Here is a 20411-nt window from a genome sequence, read left to right on the forward strand (position 1 = left end):
TCAAGTTTAAGTGAATGTCTTATTTAACTGAAGGGAGAACCTCAGGAGTCCGAGTTCAGACCAACATGCTTAGAATCACGAAGTTTCTTCTTCTTTTTCTTTCTTTCTTTTTTTTTTTTTTGGTATAGTGACATAAAATTAGAAATGAGCCCGAAATTTCCACCCTGACCTCAAATGGCCTTGTTTCTATGAATTTATGGGTGGCTTCTCAAATTTCTAATGCTCTGAAAATTACCTAGAACTTTTCCTCATGTAACTGCTGATCAAAAATCAAGCCAAGGTTATATCTAACTTTTCAATGTTCCTTGTTTCTCCAAACCTCTTTCCACCCAACTCCTCCTGCCTCCAAGGCCTTGAACTTTCTGAGTCTTTGAACCTAAAACAATAAACAAGTCTGTCTCTGGGATGGAAATAAATACGATTTTGGTAAGAAATCCGATGTTAGTTTTTACTTTCCAAAATGGAATCTCCTAAAAACTAGTATAGTTTTTTTCTCCTTAGTTTTTTCTCGAGGTGCTTTTCTCCAAATGGCTTGTAATTTCATTGAAAACTGCCCAGCTGGGTGTTTTTCCCCACCTTCAAAAATCAGTGTTTTCCTTCTGTAGACATAATTATACTAAGGAGGATAAAAATAAAAGCAATAGTGTTGGCATTCATGGAAGAAGATATTAAATGCCCTAACTATGTATACTAACATAGTGTTTAAAGATAGTTCAGAGACTTTTAAAAGTTATTCACTTGTAATGACTTTTTGGTGAATCAGTTACTGATTCTGTTTAACTTTTAAACCTACTTTGAAGGTTATATTGGATTGCTTTTTTTTAAATGAAACTTTTGCAATTTATTTACTTAAAAGAAAAGGAATTCTGGTGTGACTGCTATTAGAATACTCCAGAATACAGCAGGATCATACAGCAAGGTCAGTGGACAAGTCATGGCTGCATTGATTGCCACAGGAATACAGCGAGAATAACAGTCGTGATGGCTCTTTTATTTTCAGCTCTGCCCCGCCTGGCCTACCCTTTTAGTCACTTAATGCCTCCAGAGTGCACCTTCTTCATCTCTCAAATGGGTAGAATCCCTCTACTTACAGCAATTTAACAGAAACTTTTAAAGTCCTATTCATATCAGAAGAAACAAACAAAAAACTAGAAACGTTGACAGATCAATTTCTAACATTAATATATGCACTCCGCAAAGGATGGATAGATACTGAGACACAGAGTTGTCAGGGGAATTAGTAAGTAAAGGAGTTAAACTGCTCCTTGATCTTGGCCGACAGAGCCACCTGTAGCCTTCAAAATTAAAAAGATAAAGCGATGGAGAGCATGTCATGTAATAATTTTTAATTGCAACTCTACTGAGCACCTGTCAGTGGGCCGTGCATCCAGGAAATGGGGACGGAAGCTTGGTGCTCGCCTTCATGGAGTTTGCAGACTAGTGGGAAGGCGCTGCTTTAACAAACACCTGCCACACGCCAGACTGTGCTGAGTGCTTTAGACCCATGAGCTAATCCATTATCCCAACAACCCTGCATGGCGTCCACTGTCATGTTTCCTAGGTGAGATAAGTAAGGCTTTGGAAGATAGTCAATTCTCTCCCCAGATAAGCTAGCGAGGGGTACAAACAGGACTTAACGTCAGATCTGTCTAAATCCAAAGGGCATACTCTTAGCCACCAAATGAAAATGACCACATTTGTATAAAATAACTGCTTATATTTAAAAGTTCACGTAAGTCAAAATGAGGCCATCTTCAAGCTGGAGCTTACCTGTGATCTTGCAGCCATATACTTCAAACCGCATAGAAATGCCAGTTTCCCAAGTCACAGGTTTGATTCGGACGAATCGAGTTATTAGTGGTTTAGGGAAAACTCCAAACACAACATCTGTGGGGTTGGTGTTTCCCTGAAAGATCTATATAGAGAAAGAAAAGGCCCGATTTAAGATGAATACAAAAATATGTTTTCACAAATGCCTATAAAATTATTTACAACTTCAGCATTGTCCATCAAGGTTGAGACGACATTAAAAACTTGTCATGTTATTTTTTCAAATGATAGCAATCAGAAAATTCATGTGTAATACAGAATGTTGCCCTAATCATCTATTCAATTTTCTGAGAGCCTAGAGCCTCCAAAAACCCTATTACAAAGGTAACATTTGTTAAAGGCTAAATGCAATCATCTAAAAAAGTTGGAGGTTATTAACTTTATCATAAGGACCTACAGAATACTATAGACATTTCATGGAAACTCACACTACTTTACTTTCCCAGGAACCCCCAGAAGGAGTACTTTTGGAATTCAGTGTAGGGTCTAGCTTTTTGAAAATTCTAGGCTATGTTCCCAGCTACAACACTGGGGCAAGTGGTCTCCCCACTTTTAACTCCATTTCTTGATGGAAAATCTTATCCCTGACATTAATTAATCACTTCCATCTTTTTTGGGTTATTGGTAAAATCATGTTTTAGTGGTCAAAATCTAAACCGAATTAGAAATGATATGCAACTAGAAATCAGCTTTTCTAGGGCTCCTGCCTCTAGTTTTAAAAATGAGTCATTTTATTCTAAGAAAGAGGAGGCATGTAACTTCAAATGTAGTAAGTGCCAGTCACGAATGAGTTTCCCACAAGATCTGTTGGGGCCACGCTGCCTGGGCATGGCACCACAGCCTGTTCTCTAGCAAGGTCTCTGAGGAGTGCAGACTGTTTGCCATGCTGGAACACTCTGGCACTAGACTACCTCTGGAGGAGCTGAAGGCCTCCACTTCTCTGGTATTTACTTCAGCCCTGAACTGGGGAGAGCCCACGTGAAAGTAAAAGCAACTAGCACTTTGCTTCTCACACAGCCTAGCCGCGCCATATTCCAGTTAGGTTGTGTCACTTGGGCGTTGCTGGGCCCCTCGGAGGCCTGGAGATTCCTCCCCACCTTTCCAGATAAGTTCTCAGAGGAGGAGCACAATTTCCCAGGGCTTGTTCTTCCCCCGGGAGAGAAGACTTCTAAAAGTCGGGACGATGTTTTTGCTTCATTTAGCTTAAGTGGCCTGCACGACAGAAGGTGGTCAAATGCTTTACGAAGTTGGCCGTTAGCCTGATCCCTCTCCAGAGATGGTTTAATATCATAATTTATCTAGCCTGTGATGGCCTTTAGATTTCTGTCCTACTTCAGCAAATCTCTCTGGGAAACAATCTGTGTGGGAGCATTTTTGTGTGACAAAGAATAATGGGTAGCTACCAGAGGGAGTAGAGTCCCAAACCGTAATGCTTGAAGGGTCAACAAGTCCACTTCAGGGAGAGACCGGCAGTCAGTTAAGAGGGCTGCATCCTCCAGCACAGGTTGGGGGGTGAACTCTGGCTCACACTGAGGGAACTTTACGTTTGCTGAAAACCATGTTAAGGGCATACATTCCGTTCAACATAAGGAGGACGGCTGGAGTTGTCGTTGATTGAAGGCTGGTCTTGATGAGGTACGGCCAACTCTCCCTGAAGAAGGCAGGGAAGAGGGTGGAGGCCACGGTCGGAGAGGCCCCAATGTACAAGGGAAGGAGGGTGGGCAACAATAACGAGACTACAGGTGGATGTTCGGATTGCATTTAGCTTCAACGAATGTGCTCAGACAGATGACACACCTATATTTTTGCTGAATCCTTCTTTAATCTGTCTGCCTCCCACTCTGGAAGCCCTTCTGCATCCCAGGATGCTCCAGATTGTGGGCCTAGCTGTGTGCATTGCCAGACACTCCCCCGCCCCCCACCAGAACCTGTGAGTTCTGGGCCATGCAGACAACCGATGGCCAACAGCCGACGAGGACGTGTTGGAGAAGCAGCCCTCATGTTTTAAAGAAATGGCCTGAAGGCCTGAGGTCGGTTCTCCTTACTCTCTCTAGATTCTTTTGTTTGTTGGTATGTCCTTGGCATCAATGTTTTGGTTTATTTGTTTGAAACTAAGGCATGTCTTCCAAAAAATACTTCAAGAATAAGTCATGAAACTTAGGGTCAAAATTTACTTGCTAAAGCTTCACAAGCTTTAGTGTTGTGTTGGCTGTGAGGGTTTCTCTTTTCCAGATGGAGGATTGGTTCCATGTCCTCCAGGGCTAGGCAGTGGCCTTGAACTTGCTATCCATAGAAGTTGCCTCACACAAAGTAGCTGTCTATATATCTACTTTCATCTTGTTTGCCCTCAGTAAGCGTGGGGGCTTCGCAGCTAATCAAAGGGAATTAACAGTTCTTTCACTTCACACTCAGGAGGCTTTTCTTAGTTAGGAGGAGAAAACCGGGCCACATATGCTCAAAAGGAGACAAAGACGTGTTAATTGGCCTCTTCCCAAACTCGGAATTTCAAGTTACCTGGATCTTTGCTACTATCCTTATCAATTCCATGCATTTTGCTTGGCTTCAGGGCAAGCTTTCAATTTGGGGGAAACAGTGAATATGTGTTCTCAGAAATCTTTTGATTAGTAAATCAGAGCAAGCGCAACTTCAAAAAAACAGGCAGACTGAGAAGAACATCTCAGTTCCAAATGACTTAGGGCAGGGTGCCCGGGGCGGGGCCCGGTTGGTGTGGCTTCTTTGGTTAAGAGCCGTGAGGAGTGAGCGTCAGGCGTTTGTGTGATCTGAGGGAACACTGTGAACTGCCTTTCGTTCCCTTCATTCTAACAGAAGCAGCCAAACACACTTGTAAATTAGTTTGTGGGCCACAGAGGGTAGATGAAAAAGAGTTTTCTAAAACCAGCTCATTACGAAGAGGAAGAAAGAAGGAATCTATGAAAGAGAATGAAGAAACACAGGGAAATCAAACAAAACAATATGCCTAAGGTTCTAAGAGGACAGTGCTTATCCTATGCATAGTCCCTATCCCCATGGGAGGTTTAAACTGATTCTTGAGTCTGACACTTAATTTGGCAGGTATTGACTTTTCTTGGAAACATCTGTATAATTTCCTCTTGGCTTCTGGATCTGGGAACATGAGACCCCCTTGGTCAGATATAAACCTCTAATTGCACTTTTCATTTTAAATCAATCCAAAGCTAAACCAGGCCAGACAGAAAGCTCCCAAACAAACAAGTAAAAATTGATCATCCATTTCAAAGACTTAATTGGTTGGGGGGTGGGTGGCGGCCACACTTACAACAGGTTTATTTCCTTCTTTTATGGTGATCCAGTCTTCCCCATTGGAGCTAATGTCTATTCTATAAGTCTTGACGTAATATTTCTTCTTGGTTTCCTTTGAAATGGCTCCCTGTGTCCCAACAGCAGTGACAAAGCGCAGAAGACCCAAGTCTACCTGCAAAACAATACAAGCATGGTCAGTCACTCACCCTGCACCACCATAACCTGAAAAATCTTTTCCTGTGGATTCCCCAGTGTAGTTTTCATCCACCTCAGAGCAATAGGCCCTAAATCCATCTGGCGTCAACAACCTCTAATTTCCCCATTTCATTCCTTCTAAAGGTAGGCACAGATATGGGGCGCCTGGGTGGCTCAGTCCATTAAGCAGCTGCCTTCGGCTCAGGTCATGATCCCAGGGCCTGGTATGGAGCCCCACGTCAGGCTCTCTGCTCAGTGGGGAGCCTGCTTCTCCCTCTCCCCCCACTCGTGCTCTCTCTTCTCTCTCTCTCTCTCAAATAAATAAATAAAATCTTTAAAAAAATAAATAAAAATATCTTCCTAACAACACATTAGCATACATTATTTTACAATTAGAAAATCAAGACAAATTTGCACATTGGACTTTCGAGAGGCTTGGACTAGAACTCAGGTCTAAGGGATCCTATTACACTGGTCAGCATCTACCCCCTCCCAGATTGCAGACAGAAATTATATGTCTCTGAAAGCACTGTGAGTGTTGTGGTTTAGAGAATGGGCCAGAGATTTATAATCCGGAATGGAGGGCAGACAAGGAAGGCAAAGTAAGGATTTTTGTTTCATCTTTAAATTTCTTCCTTCCCCCTATCTTCCCATGGTCTTTATTGCAGTTGGGCTCGAGAAGAAGGTGGATTCCAAGGCGTCATCTGGGAAAGACTGATGCCTCCATGTGACAATGTCTAGGGCTCGCGAGCTCCAACTGTAAGTTTCCAGTGGAGTTCCGCAACACCAGCACCTGTCTTCATCTCTTACTAGCCTGTCTCACACCCCAGAAGGCTGGGCTGCTTGAAGGGCAGCACAGCAGTGATGACAGAGGGTGACCAAAGCCTCAAGGTCCATGATTTCCTGCCAGAGGTGTGCAGACAAAAAAAAAAAAAAAATCCACTTATTAGTGTACCCTCACAGCTCAAACCCAGGTTGTTCAAGAGTCAACCATAGTTTTTTTTTTTTCTTATACCTTTCTTATTTCCATCATTAGTAACCAAGAATCATCTTAAAACAAAAATCATTACTAGTGTCTATATATTAGAAATATTTTCAATTTCCTTTTAGAGATACATTTGATTATTTGTTTAAAATTGTTTCCCTCATTTATTATACCCTCTATTTTATTTGTGTATAATGCAGATACTTTAAAGAAATGATACACAAGTATATGGCAAATACTTTTAAAGGACACAGAAAGTAACTGCACGTTACAACTGCTTAACATTAACAAAATGTTTCAATAGCACATTCATTATTAAGAGGTAAAAGAATGCCATTTTCCAGTGAGAACAGCAACAAAAGCCAAAAAGACAAAAACAAAAAAACCCCAAACATACCCCCTACCCATCACCACCACTTCTGAATCCCGTTTTCCACTTACTGCATGACAACCCAATTTTCAGAAAACAAAATTTCAATTAACCCTAACAAGCACATTAAACCTGCTTTCCCTAAATCCAATCAGCTCCGTTCCATTTCCAGCCTTATGAAGAATGACTATTGTCTTTCATGAATTGCTTTTTCCTGAAGGTCCTTGGAGTAGTTAAATCAACATGTTGCCAATTCACTTCAAAAACTGAACAAAGAGTTACATCCAGGAAAAACAGCTATATCACTAAAACAGCTATATCACTAGTCCATAAAAGCCAACTTAAAGTTACACAATTCAACAATGGCAGATTTCATCTAGAAAGGAAGGGAGCACCATTCAATGTAAAACTGTCCTTATTTCATTTACTTGATTTTAAAGATATAAAGTCTATGCTATGGTTGCTATCGCCAGATTTAAGAGGAAAAAAGAGCAAGATTTTAATAGAAATTAATAGTTTAGGATAATAATGGTAGATGCTTTAATCTTAATTTAACAAATAAATATTTACCCAGTACATTTTTACCAAGGGCCTCTACTCGTTAACTGAAATTTGATTTTTTTTCACAAATGAACCATAAGACTTTGTATGAATTTGTGCACAAATTTCAAAAAAGGGAGGCAATCCACGTTTGCCAGATTTAGCAAATAAAAATAGAGGATCTTCAGTTAAATTTGAATTTCAGAGAAACAACAAATATTTTTAGTACATGTATGTCCTGTGCAATATGGGGGCATACTGACAGCTGGTTCATTGTTTACTTGAACTTCAAATTTAACCGGATGTTCTGTATGTTATCTGGCAACCCTAAATCTAACTCTATTCCAGACAAATAATCAGGGGATTTTAAGTTGCTGCAAAAACTCTCTTGATTTCCTAACACTGCGATCTGAAAGTTAATGGGTACTCTGGACATGGTTGCACTCAACAATTTCAACTCTTTTCAAATGCTCTCAGAACACTTAGTGCTTTACTGACTATCCATTGAGTCATGCCCAATGCCATATCCACTTTCATGCTGAAGGGCCCTTAAAATCTTGACGTCCAAGGGAGCATGAAGCAGAGCTATTTAAATAAACTCTTCCTGTCAAACTTACAAATGGCTCTTCAGTGTGGAAATGATTAAATCCCCAAGAGTGCATATTCAGCTCAGGCTGATTTGAAATAACTCTAGAACTTCATTCCCTGGCTGTCCCTTTTCCTAATTTTTAAATTTTGTTTTTAGGGTAAAATTTGGTTACCAGGTAGGAAAGAAGTTAATTGGTTGTCAACTAGAAAAATCCTAGGCATTAGAAACAATTGACTTTAAAGGAAGGAGTAACTGACTGAAATTAACAGGGTATCCAACACGGGAAATGTCCAATGTCCCAGATAGAAAGGCCCCCAAAACATGTGCAAGAATCCCTTGTAAAAAAGAAAAAAATATTTTCTTTTCTCAACAGCAATGAAATGCATTAGCAACCTCCCCTTGTAATTGCTAAAATTTCCTGCTGTGCTTTAAAACTCTGCAGATTCTCTTATTTATCCCACACTGGGATACTTGAAATTTCATTTCATTTTTCTTCCTCACATTACTGCCACTGGATTTAGTAAGGATGAATGAGGAACCTCCCAAATGATTAGGGCTGGGGCCTGAACCTTTGCAATTAAAACCGGATGTACGCAGAGCTCTAACAAGACACAGCCTCCCTGGCACTATGGGGGCCCTCACACTGGCAACACCAGGGAAGTTCTTTCAAGTCTCTTCTCCCTAAGTATCTTCGAGGAGTGCCCTCACAGCATTTGGGCTTGGGAGAGATGCATCACCATCAGCCTCAGAAGCCCTGCTGCTCACACTTCCCGTGTCTGTGTCAGGAGACCCAGAAGGCCTTGCTGCCTAAAGCCTGGCTGTTCACACTCTTCTCACCAGTGAAGCCGGCTCCGCAAATCATGACATTGGCCTCCGTCGACCTCTTTCATCCCACCTGCTGCATCTATCCCTCTCCAACCGTACCTTCCCGCCACGTTAAATTATTTGTTATTCCTCACACAAGATGAGCCCTTCTGTTTCCTTGCCTTGCCACGTGAAGTTCTCTTGACCTAAAATAAACTTTTCTTCTTTTCTGACTACAAATGACTCTTTTCTCTTTCTGGTTTGGTAGGCAGAACGAAGTCCCTTCTTCTCTGGGGATGTTTGGTGCATAGTTCATGTCTCCACCGCTGAATTCATCATGTTGTGTTTTTGCTCTACTTCCATCTAGACTTTTAAGATTTCTTCTAGGGAGTATCTGCTTTTCTATAGAGAAAAGTAATAGCTGCCTAGTGAAAACTTGTAAGATACAGAGAAGATTAAAGAAGAAAATAAAATCTCCATAAGACCAACATTAGGAAAAAGCCACCTTAGGTAACAGCCTCCCAGAATATTTTTTTCTATGCAAAATATATGTGGATGGTGTATGTATGTTTTGTCATTATAAAAATAAGGTTGTATTACCTCTAGGTTTGATAACTTGCTTTTTGTTTAGTTTGCTGGATATATTTTCATGCCCAAAGTATTTTTCAATGGCTTCATGTGGTAGTCCACAGTGAGGCTGTAACATAATCTATTTAATTGGTCTGCTACCCATGAACATTTTCATTCAACTTAATTGACATTCACTCAGTGGACACTTCATACCACTTCTCCTCTAAGTTCTAGAGTAAGTGGTGAGGACAGAAAGAGCAGTAAGAGTGTGGGGACCCCCCCCCCCCCCCCCGACACACACACGCGATGACTGAATGGGGCATTGCACAGAGGAAGGAGTCAACGCACTGCTGACATTTTGCAGCGGACACTGATGTCTAAGACAGGTGTTGGAGGATACACAGTAGAAGCTGGCAAATGGCACAAAAGGGAAAGAATGTTCTGGTGAGAAGGAGGATCAGGAGGTGCCGAGGTAAGCAGGAGGAAATGAATGAATGAAATAAACGGACCCTAAACAACTTATTGTGTTTCCTTCACCACTATAGCCCTTTTTTGTCAAGAAGTGTATTGCTCTTTGTTTTGTTTTTAAGAAGTGTATTGCTCTTTTAAGAGTATTGCGCTCTGGTCATTTTCAAGCCGAAATAATTAGTTTTCATGAAAACTATTCAAAATCAGCCACTGGCCATCCTCTTGGTGGTTTAGCTTTTTGAATTATGATGAGATCTCACCAACCTCACATCATAATAGACAAGATTGGCGACCCAAGACAGACAGCTGGAAAGATAAAGCTACAACCCCAGAACGGTTTTACATAATGCCACCCCTCTGTGTTCTGGAGGGTTCATCGTCCTGAACAATACTTCCTTTCTTTCCATAAAAACTCAGACACACAATAACCATAATTAAGTAACCTGCTTTCCCTAAATCCAATCAGCTCCGTTCCAATCACTATCTTCTCATTCTGAAAGAATATCATTATTCCACAGCTGCTTTATTTTTAATTGGAAGATGGATGTGATCTCACATCTGAGTTTGATGCACTTCTGTTTAACATTAAGGGTGATGGTGAGGGGGTGTGAGGATGGGAGGGGGGATGCATGGAGCCGCGCATCAATGCATTCACTAAAATTGTTGAATGCTTCACTCTGTGTGTGTGACGAACATAAACATCTGGTACTTATCTGGGAGTGTGTAGACTATTTTACAGAAGTCCAGCACACTCCTTTTGAATTCTGGCAGACACTCTCTGGCTTAGCTTATATAGCCCCATCAGCAGAAGTGACCCAATATGATATCCTGTTTCCAATATAAATATAAAATTCTAACACTGTTGGTAGGCTGTCTACCCACATCTTACTTTCACTGTGCTCCACCCCCAAGAAGATGGTATCGCTAGACAGCGGAGACAGAAGAGGAAAGCCCAACTTTCATTTTGGGCTTGGGGAGAGGTGCCCTAGTAGAAGAAAGCAGCTGTCCTCGTCCACTTCTGGGGGGCCATGGATGGGTTCCTAGCCACTCCTGTGGCTGGAGGGCCCCCCATGGCATGGATCCTGACCATGATCCCAACTTGCTCTTTGTTGGAAGATGTCTACACGTATAATCCACAAGCTCTTTATGGCCATGGCATTGTGTTAAGAATGACAGGAAACACATTCCCCAGATAAAGAGAAGCCAGGAGAGGCACACTTTTTACTGGGAATCATTTGAGGACAAAGCGCATGTTTCAGCATTGTGTAGTAAATCATGTAGCAAACCTCTGCAAACTGCTGGTTAAACACCAGCATGCAGCCTCCGAGCCATGAAATGAATATCGTTGCTTTCTGTAATAATACATAACCAGCTATTGGTAATGTCATAATGTGGAAAGCCTCATTTCTAAAATGAAAATCTGTCTTGCTCAATAAAATACTGCCCATTGAGCTAGCATTGGCCAGAGAGTGTTTACTAGCTTTTAACATTCCCAAAGCAGGTCAGTACAAGAGCCTGAAAAAATACAGGACAAAGGACTGAAGTCTGATTAAAAACAGGAAAAATATTTTGAAGCAGGGAGAGCATGTCGGGTTTTTTTTTAGAGCATCTCTGATGACTCAAAGAGCTGTTTAATTCATCACTAGACACTACAAGCTAAAGAAAATATTTTTAAGCAATTGTCTCATTTCCTTAGATAACACACATATTTTCTGATAGAGCCTGAGCATTTTAACATCAATGCTGTTCTAGGATCCGTGGGCTTAAATCAAGCATCTGATCATTGCATTCCTTAACTTAACATCTTGGACTTTGTATAGTGACCAACTGGAATGTAATCACTTTATAGCCAGTGACATAGTTCTCTATCTCTTTATGTATTTTTTCATTATTACTGTATCACATAAAAAAATACTGATGGCTAAAGTTACTATATTAATAGAAAAATCATAGGGCAATCCCTTTGTGTCCAGCATTTTATTAAGGGCTAAATTTACAATCATCACTTCTTTCAATTCTCACAACAGTCATGCATGGAAGGTTTTATGGACAAAGCAACTGAGGAACAAAGTGATGTGTGGACCCTGCCCAGAGTCACATAAGTCGCCAGTGACTGAGCCAGGACTTACCCAGATCAGATCAGTGGCCCATGTACAAACACTATATCCATGCTGTTGCCCCATTCGTGTGGTAAAACGTGGTAATTACTGAAAGAGATTGCTTCCTCAACAATAATGAAATCTGATTCTTCTTTTTTTTAAAAAAAATACATTTTTGTATAATTACAGAGAATTTGAAACCATTTATGATTACCTTGACTTAGGGTTTAATATTTACACTGGCTACCAGAAAGCAAACCTTTGCAAATGATTCAGTTACGCTGTTGAAAAACAAGATGGTAGAGATGGATCATTGTTAGCAAAAGATAATGAGGAAACGTTTTTAAAATGCTGGTAAAGAGTAAAAATATCCAAGTATGAGAAAAGTGTAATGCAGGAAGAGCCTCGCCAATTTTCTTTTCTGGTCTTAATTGCCTGCATTCATCTCCCTCTCTCTCTTTTTCATAGCTAAATTAAAGGAAAGCATTTCCTCGGGTGGAAACAAACTACTGGTTGTAACAAAACTCTGGTAGTAAAACAATCCTACATGAATGAAAGATGAATTCTATTGGAAGCCGTGAGCCAGCCACTTAGAATAACATTAGATAAGGCTGTCAGAGCACAAATGCTGTGGAAAGGCTGGTTTCCTTGACTTGCCACTGTACTTACAGCACAAGAACAAGGAAAGGGGCAAGAAAAACTAAGTCCCCAAACAAGGGCTGACCTTTGTCTTTTTTGGCTGATAAAGAGAGATAATGCTTACGTGGGCTCCTTTGTGTCTGAATTTATTGCACATTCTTTCGATCTCATGTTATTTTTTTTTGCATAAATCAGAAGCGACTAATTAAAAAAGAAATATTTAATTCTGATATGTTCTTTGAACTGGAGTTCCATCTGGTTTTGTTTAAATAGTAAAATCTGCTGTAGTTGTTAAAATTGGCAAGTGGCATAGGCAAAAAAGGAAACAAAAGGGACTCCGTGCAGCAGGTTAATACTTTCGCATTTCAGCTAGAGACATTTCCAGAATCCAGCTACTCAAATCACTCCAATATGGAAACCATAAAGATCGAATGTTCTAGAATGGAGGCACCACCACTGGTCTACATTTCCTCAGTGTGATGGAGACAGCATTAGGCTTTGAAGACCTTTGGTTTGACACACCCACCCCAAAATGCTCATCTTAGTTTATGAAACATATTTAAGACATGTTTGGGCAAAAAGTCCTCACATACTCTGCAAAACCTGAGTTTTTTGCTTGTTTGTTTGTTTTCCTTCCATATTTTCTTGGACAGATATAATTGTGTACAGAAAAATCAGACAGATATTCCATTTGAATTCCTTTTTTACATGAGAAACCTATCAAATCTGGACATCAGGATGCAATCTATTCTGATAAAAAAGGAGGAGAAAATGAAATGTATTGGGGTTTCTCTAGACTCTGGGATACAAGTAAACAGCATCAAAGACAAGTTGAAACTCTCCTGTAGAGTTGAAGAGAAAGGCTGGTTAAATCCCCATGCCCAGATCTTGAGAAAAGATGAATACTTTTAAGACATTCACCGACCTGTGAACTCCTTTCTTCTTTTTTTTTTTTTTTTTAAAGATTTTATTTATTTATTTGAGAGAGAAAGAGAGAGGGAACACAAGCAGGGGGAGTGGGAGAGGGAGAAGCAGGCTCTCTGCTGAGCAGGGAGCCCGATGCGGGGCTCGATCCCAGGACCCCGGGATCATGACCCGAGCCGAAGGCAGATGCTTAATGACTGAGCCACCCAGGTGCCCCCTCCTTTCTTCTTTAAAATGAAGAAGCTTCGTTGCTTCAATAACATGTCACTTTGCACATGGGTACCTCTGAAACCTTCAGTAGCTCAGTCACAAAGATGACACTTAAATGGCCCCCTTTTCCAACTAAGATTTTCAGGGACTCTTGCTGGGCAGTAAAGGACTCGGGGACTTAAAACCTTCAATTAACATTTTTTGAATGCGTGTTTGTAAGTTACATTAAATTTAAAACCTGAGCCTAATCCTTTGATGTGGGAAGAGGACAAGTATTCAGAACAGACCAAATGCAACTTCTAGAAACTCAGTTAAGATTCTAACTTAAAAATGTTACAGTAAAAATTGCTTAATTGGAATTTTTTAAGAGAGAAAAGGAAGTATGCTACAGGTTAGAAATAATTGCAACCAGGGGCGCCTAGGTGGCTCAGTTGTTAAGGGTCTGCCTTCGGCTCAGGTCATGATCCCGGGGTCCTGGGATCGAGCCCCACATCGGGCTCCCTGCTCGGCGGGAAGCCTGCTTCTCCCTCTCCCACTCTCCCTGCTTGTGTTCCCTTTCTCACTGTGTCTCTCTCTGTCAAATAAAGTCTTTAAAAAAAAAAAGAAATAATTGCAACCAGTTCAAATATGTATAAACCATGTAGATCTCCTAGTGAAACACCTCCTAGAGTCATAGCATGTGCTCTTGTTAGGTGGGTTCGCAGCAAAGCTTCAGTGAGTGCCTACTACATGGAGGGCATGCACTGGCGTAGTGCTCTCTTGCCATAACTCTTGGTTCCACCGGGACCCACGAAAACTTGGAAAGTGTTCTCCTAGTAGAAGACCTGAAGTTTAGGAATTGTATGGGGGAGGTCGGCATGAGCAAGCCAGCGGGTCCAGTGATACTGATCTAGCAGACAGCAGGGATGCAACACTAGATATCCCGTAAGATCGAGCAGATTGTGTATACAGATCTCTGGCTCCTGATACCTGTCTCTGCCCAAACCAAAAAAGTACAGTATGGAAGAATGGATAAAGGGCTGTCTGGGTTACAACCATTTTACAACTTAGCACAATTTATTATCTCTGCACATAATTTCAGTAGGACTGTATTATGTAGATAAACATCAATTATTGTTCTTCTTCTTACTAAAACATTTGGGGGCAAACTATAAGCTAATGAACAGAGCCGGGGGCATGCTCACGTCGATGTGCTCTTACAGCTCAATCATAGGGTTTCACGTATCAGGGATGCTTGAACTCAAAGTGTGAAATTAAACTGAAGGATGCCGAGTGTCCAGATAGAAACGTCTAGTCCATTAAACTCAACACGCATTTATTGTTTGCCAGGCTCTGGAAGCAAGTAGGCCTATGTGGAAATAATGATAATACAACACAAAGTAAAAAGTGCCACCATGCTGACAGATGAGGCATTATGGGATTCCAAAGAAGAAAGACTCCGAAAGAATGGGTTTTATGGAAAAGGGGTCAATTGAGTCATTCAAACCGGATCTCGTAAGATAGGGTAAGACTTTGGCCAGGGAAAAGGCCAAGATTGATGAGCTCAAGGCAGAATCAGCTGGAAAAATATCCCACCCAGCTGCCTGTATTTCGAAATATCTGATATGATGAATATTTTCCTTCTAACTAATATCTACTTTTCGAGGGCAAGTTTAAGGTTCCAACCCACCCCGTGCTCCCAACACACATCACCCTTTGCGTGGGCCTTCATGTGGTCCACAAGTCCAGGCCAATAAGGGCTTGGCTGGTGACAGAGAGACAGTGAAATCTCACTTGTAATGGAGCTTTGAGCTCATGAGCATGCACTGCACTGCTGAGGTCATTCTGCTGCAGTGCATGCTTTCCCTGCCTCTGGGAATCCCAGCATTCCAGGGGACACACCTCAACCTCATTCTGCGTGAGTCAGGGACTTCCCTCGGGGGCCCTAATTGCACACTCCGCGGTCTGGTCCTGCCTTATCTTTATATCTACATTTAAAAGAAAACATTTCAGCAAAGTGGCATAAAAACAGTTATGTTTCTTCAGGGATTCACACTGCTGTTGAAATCATGCCGTTCACTCCTCAAACATTTAAGGAGCAGGCAATGAGTTCAGAACATGAGCGTATAATGGTGGGTATTTTTGTTTCTGTGGAGGGAAGTTGGTGACCGGCAATTACTCAATTATCACACAAATGAGTGCTGGATACTTGGGTGAAAGAAAGGGAAGGTTCCCAGATTCCTGCCCTTTAGTCAGTAGGGGAAAAAGTCAAGTAAACAATAAATCTCAATACAAAGTGGGTAGACTGCATTAAAAATGCTCAATAAATTCTAGACCACAAGGAAAAAATTGGGGGGATGCAGGCAGCATGTGGTGGCATAAAGCGCAGGCCCCCAGAAGTACCTCTGTCGCTTCGACATTAAAAAGTGACCTGGACAATGTTACACAAGTTAATTAGCCATCCCAAGCCTTAGTCTTCTCTTGCCAACAAAAATACCAAGGCTTACTCCATTTAGTTGCAACGCGCAGTTATTATGAGGATCATTATGAAGCATTCGTACACACATTAACCATAAGAATGTGACCCTAAATTTTTTTTTCTCTCAGTCACTTGGATAATTGGGGTGTGTGTGGGTGTGTGTGTGGTTTTGCCTGTGGTACCTAGATTATAACTTTTGAAGGAGGGACAGAATCTTTCATTTTAAATTCACCTGGCCCTTACCTATAGCATCTAATCCTTAGCAGATGCTCAATATATTCTTTTGAATTTAAATTCAATGCTGTGTCAGTCCAGCCTTGCTGGCAAGGTCTGAAACTCCTTTCTTCCAAACAAAAGCCAACTGCCTGTCATTAAAGTTGAAGTTAGTGTTTGAGCAACTAGCTTGTACACATAAGCTAGGAATTCGATTATTTTTATCTTGGTGTTTATAACTGCAAATATTAGAACTACTCATAAAATTTCCAGTCCTTTGAAAAGTCTACTACTTGATGCTGGAGTCTGCTGAACAATGAGTTTCACTGGCTAGGCTCATGCTGTGTGAAGTATTCCTTTTTACTTATTTCTCAAATGGCCTCTCAGTAACTTAGTATGTATCCTTCCTCCTAGAAGTCACCCCAGAGGACAGTAGGACTTAAATGATTTTTTTCACAATATCTATCATGCTCCAAATCTCATGCAAACCTTTTACTCTAGAGCTAAGATATTTGCAAGCGTGATGTGCACAGGATGTTTATGTTTTGGATGTTTATGTATCTGGTATCTTAGACTTTTCCCATACTCTTCCTGTGTTTTTTAAAAGAGAGCAACATTAAAATTTCACTGCATAACTATAGATCTCTATGGTTTTACCTAATTAATGTGTGGTCTTTATAAGATGTTGCAATTATAAGGCGTCTGGGTGGCTCAGTTGGCTAAGCGACTGCCTTCGGTTCAGGTCATGATCCTGGAGTCCCAGGATGGAGTCCCACATTGGGCTCCCTGCTCAGCAAGGGGTGGGGGGGATGTCTGCTTCTCCCTCTGACCCTCCCCCTCTCGTGTTCTCTCTCTGTCTCTCTCATTCTCTCTCTCTCAAATAAATAAATAAAATCTTTAAAAAAAGATGTTGCAATTATAGCTGTGTGTGGCTAGGAAACAAATGCAGATTTCGGGCCTTTTGCGATCTTTGTGTTTGTCTGTCTTATGGTCTCAGAGAAGCAGCTTCACAAGCAAGCCTCACGGGAGAAATACTGGAGCTGACTCCGCCCCCAGGTAAGGCTGCATAACCCCTTTCTACGAGCAATGACTTCAGTTACGGACATACACATCTTTCCAATCTATTGGCAGTTCAAAGAGATTTTCAAATCTAAAAGACCAAGAAACTATTAAATGTCCTGTGCAGGTAAAGTATATTTCTGTTTCAGAAGCTGTGGTTCCATGTTATCCATAAAGTTTCATCTGCACTAGTGGGGAGATCCCTAAATGCCTCCAGATAAACACACATTTGTACTCAAACAGCATCTGTCTATTCCAGCACAAACAAAATGACTTGTTTATTATTAGTTTTCCAGTAAGTCAAGCCTTTAATTTTTCTCCCTCCTCCTAAAAGCTTGGTTTCAAAAACAAACACAAGGATGAATTTCTGGAAACTAAAGACTTGCAGATGGGGGTGATGCTCTAAATCAGCCTCTTGGCCTATAAACTCTGACGGCCTCCTTTTACACTGATTTTCCATGTATTTCTTCAGGGATCTAGGTGGGCCTGTCACGTTAATGAGAATTTCATGTGCTGATGGAGAATCTGCAAGTGCAGGTGTCCAAGAAAACTCCTTTCCTTGGCATTAACAATCCTGCGAGGAGCTGATGGGATTATTGAGATTAAAGTCGGTCACCCGCCTAAGGTTATAACGAATGCTGCCCCAGAGACAAGAAAGGAGAGAAAGAACAGGCAGCCTAGGTGCAGCCGGCTGTCAGAAAGTGCGTGTAAACACTCAGTCTTGGAAGGGATGCCAGTCATTCCTGAGAGCAGATGAAATGAACTTCACGATATACTATTTGGTTTTCCCTGTTGGAAGCTGACCATTCGGCCAGGAAGTATATACCGATTCTTTTTTGAAGATCACTTATAAAGGGAGGTAGGAAAAGCCTTGAAATAGTGCATTTAAAAAAAAAAAAATTACTCTCTAAGAGAATCGTTTGCAATTACATTTCACAATTGATGTTCTGCAGTTTTGGACTGACCAGCTCTGTGATGCAGGTGGAAAATGAAAACAAGGAAAGGAGAAATGTTATATAATGATTAGGGATTTCCAGGCTCCTCTTGGAAGAAAGGGACAAAGCACGGCATCATTCTGTGCTCTGAAGATATGCTGCTTTGCTATCCAAATGTGGTGTGAAAAAAAAATCTACCTATATTAATTTCATGCATTTCAGCCTGGGTCAGACAATGGGAAAAATGCATCTGCGCGACTACTTTCAAACCACAGGAGAATAAGCACAGATGTTACACTAAGCATATCGTGTTATTTGTCCTCTAGCACTGCCTAAAGTCCTTAACATAATGGAAGCTGTGACTTGCATTTATCCACTGGAACCATTCTTAACATGTGGTTGGATACATCTATTTCAGCCACATACTTGGAGGTGACAAGAGGTGAAATGCTTTCTTGGTGAACATGGCCACACTCGTGTGTGTGTGGGGGGGAGGGGTGCTTCTTGACAGAAAAACAGGGAGCTGAGGCACATATTTGGAAATGCTAAGCATTCCTTTCATATAACCTTGCAGGTTTTCAGAACAGTAAGAATCCTATCCTATTGTTACTATACTTTTAGATGCAAAGTTAAGGATAAGAACACATCACTATGCATGGTTTTACTAAAACTGCCAGTATTAAAAAGAAATTGAATGAACTGGTTCATAATCTGTTTGAATTTTACTTTTGATAAAAAGATTTTAATTCAGATGAATTGTATATGCCACATATGGATATTATAAATCTAGACACTTCAAAGAAAGGTAAGTAGATAAACAGATGCTCATGTAAATTCTTCTTGAAAGCAGCAAAGTTCTTAGACTAAGGAGACTGTATTATTGTATTACAGAAGTTGATAATCACAGTTGAAATTTAGCAGATACAGGAACCCCAAATTACCTATTCCTGCCTCCTTCTCCTTTTTGTCCTACTGCCCAGAAGGCACAGTAATGTGCAAGTGGAGATCGTATAAGACGCCTTCCATTTTTGTCACAATAAATGAGATTCATTTATTTCCTAGTGGCTGATGGAGAGGAAATATCATGTTAAATGCACAAATGTATTGACTGGTTTTTCTTTACATGGAAATGGAATTGTTAAGTAAATGAATTCTTGCCGTATTGGCAATTGAAGCTTTCTGAATAAATAAAAGCGTCCTTATAAATGAATGCAATATTTGGAAACGTAAGGTAAAGCTACAGAAATAGTGTAATATATGTGCAATAGAATGTTGCTGATTGAGAGCAGTCTGGATTTTTAAAATAATGTTTAAATAATTAGGCCAGGAAAATCCTGCATGCTGTATCTTCATTTTTTAAGATTGCGAACTTAAAAAAAAAAATTTTCCCTTCTACACAAGAGCTTGGTGTATCTCCTAAAATATCAAAAACATTTTCTTCAGTATTTCACATTTCATGATGCTCTAGCTTCTTTTTATTATCATGAGTACTTCCCACTGCAAATTTTATGTTTCATTTCCAGATTCTCAAACTGAAGGTTCTGTCAAATTTCTTGTACCTATAGCCATAAGGCTATGTGTCTACCTGGGTCTTGGTCTTTCTCTCTTCTGAGAAGGATCTATCTGCATTAGCTTTAGCCCAGAGTCAAGTCTTAGAGGCATAAGACAACTGTAATGTCCTTCACACAGCTTCATCCAGGACCCTTGGGGCTGCTTTTTTGTTCTGTCACTTTTCTGGGCTAGTATGATGGCCCATAATGTCCTTAGAATTGCGTGTGGTATTTGTTTTCTTAAGGAAGGAAAGACTGGGTATGGGCAGGACTTGAAGGTGTGAACAGTCTGAAATGGTTGGTGAGCCTATGCCCTACGGATAGTTCCTTCAAAGATTGGAAAGACACGAAACATGAACTCTCTGGGCTTCCTTTTATCCCCCTAATGGGCTGCATATCCCTGAGAGCTGGTACCAAAGAACCAAGGAAAACCACTAGTGGAGTTTCTATGTGAAATCCTCAGAGAGGCTTCATGATGAAGCCAAACTAAACAATTACTTGATCTAAGGAGAGAAAATCTTTTTAATTAAAAGTAAATTTTTCCTTTGTGCTGCCTCACACGATAACTGGTAGCATTTAAAATGAATTCCAGTTATGCTTCATAAATTTGTTTTCATTTAGGCAAGCCCAGGGCACCAGTTGATAAAGTACATTTATTTTTAATACAATCACAGAATCTTAAATGCTTGAATAG

General features: G+C 40.7%; 1 protein-coding gene across 4 annotated transcripts in view; it reads right to left on the reverse strand.

The window, feature by feature from the left end:
• The window catches only part of NRP1 (neuropilin 1), a 135991-nt gene that overhangs the window by 35241 nt on the left and 80339 nt on the right, over window positions 1-20411 (reverse strand). For all 4 annotated transcript variants that reach the window (XM_035029533.1, XM_035029532.1, XM_035029530.1 and 1 more), the window contains exons 7-8: window positions 5126-5281; window positions 1771-1915 (exon numbers count right to left, since the gene is read on the reverse strand). In XM_035029533.1, the coding sequence (XP_034885424.1) occupies window positions 1771-1915; window positions 5126-5281 (301 nt within the window). The remainder of the gene's footprint in view (window positions 1-1770; window positions 1916-5125; window positions 5282-20411) is intronic.

This window comes from Mirounga leonina, unplaced genomic scaffold (assembly GCF_011800145.1).
Source record: "Mirounga leonina isolate KUSES-001 unplaced genomic scaffold, KU_Mleo_1.0 Mir_260, whole genome shotgun sequence".
NCBI classification, from domain to species: Eukaryota; Metazoa; Chordata; class Mammalia; order Carnivora; family Phocidae; genus Mirounga; species Mirounga leonina.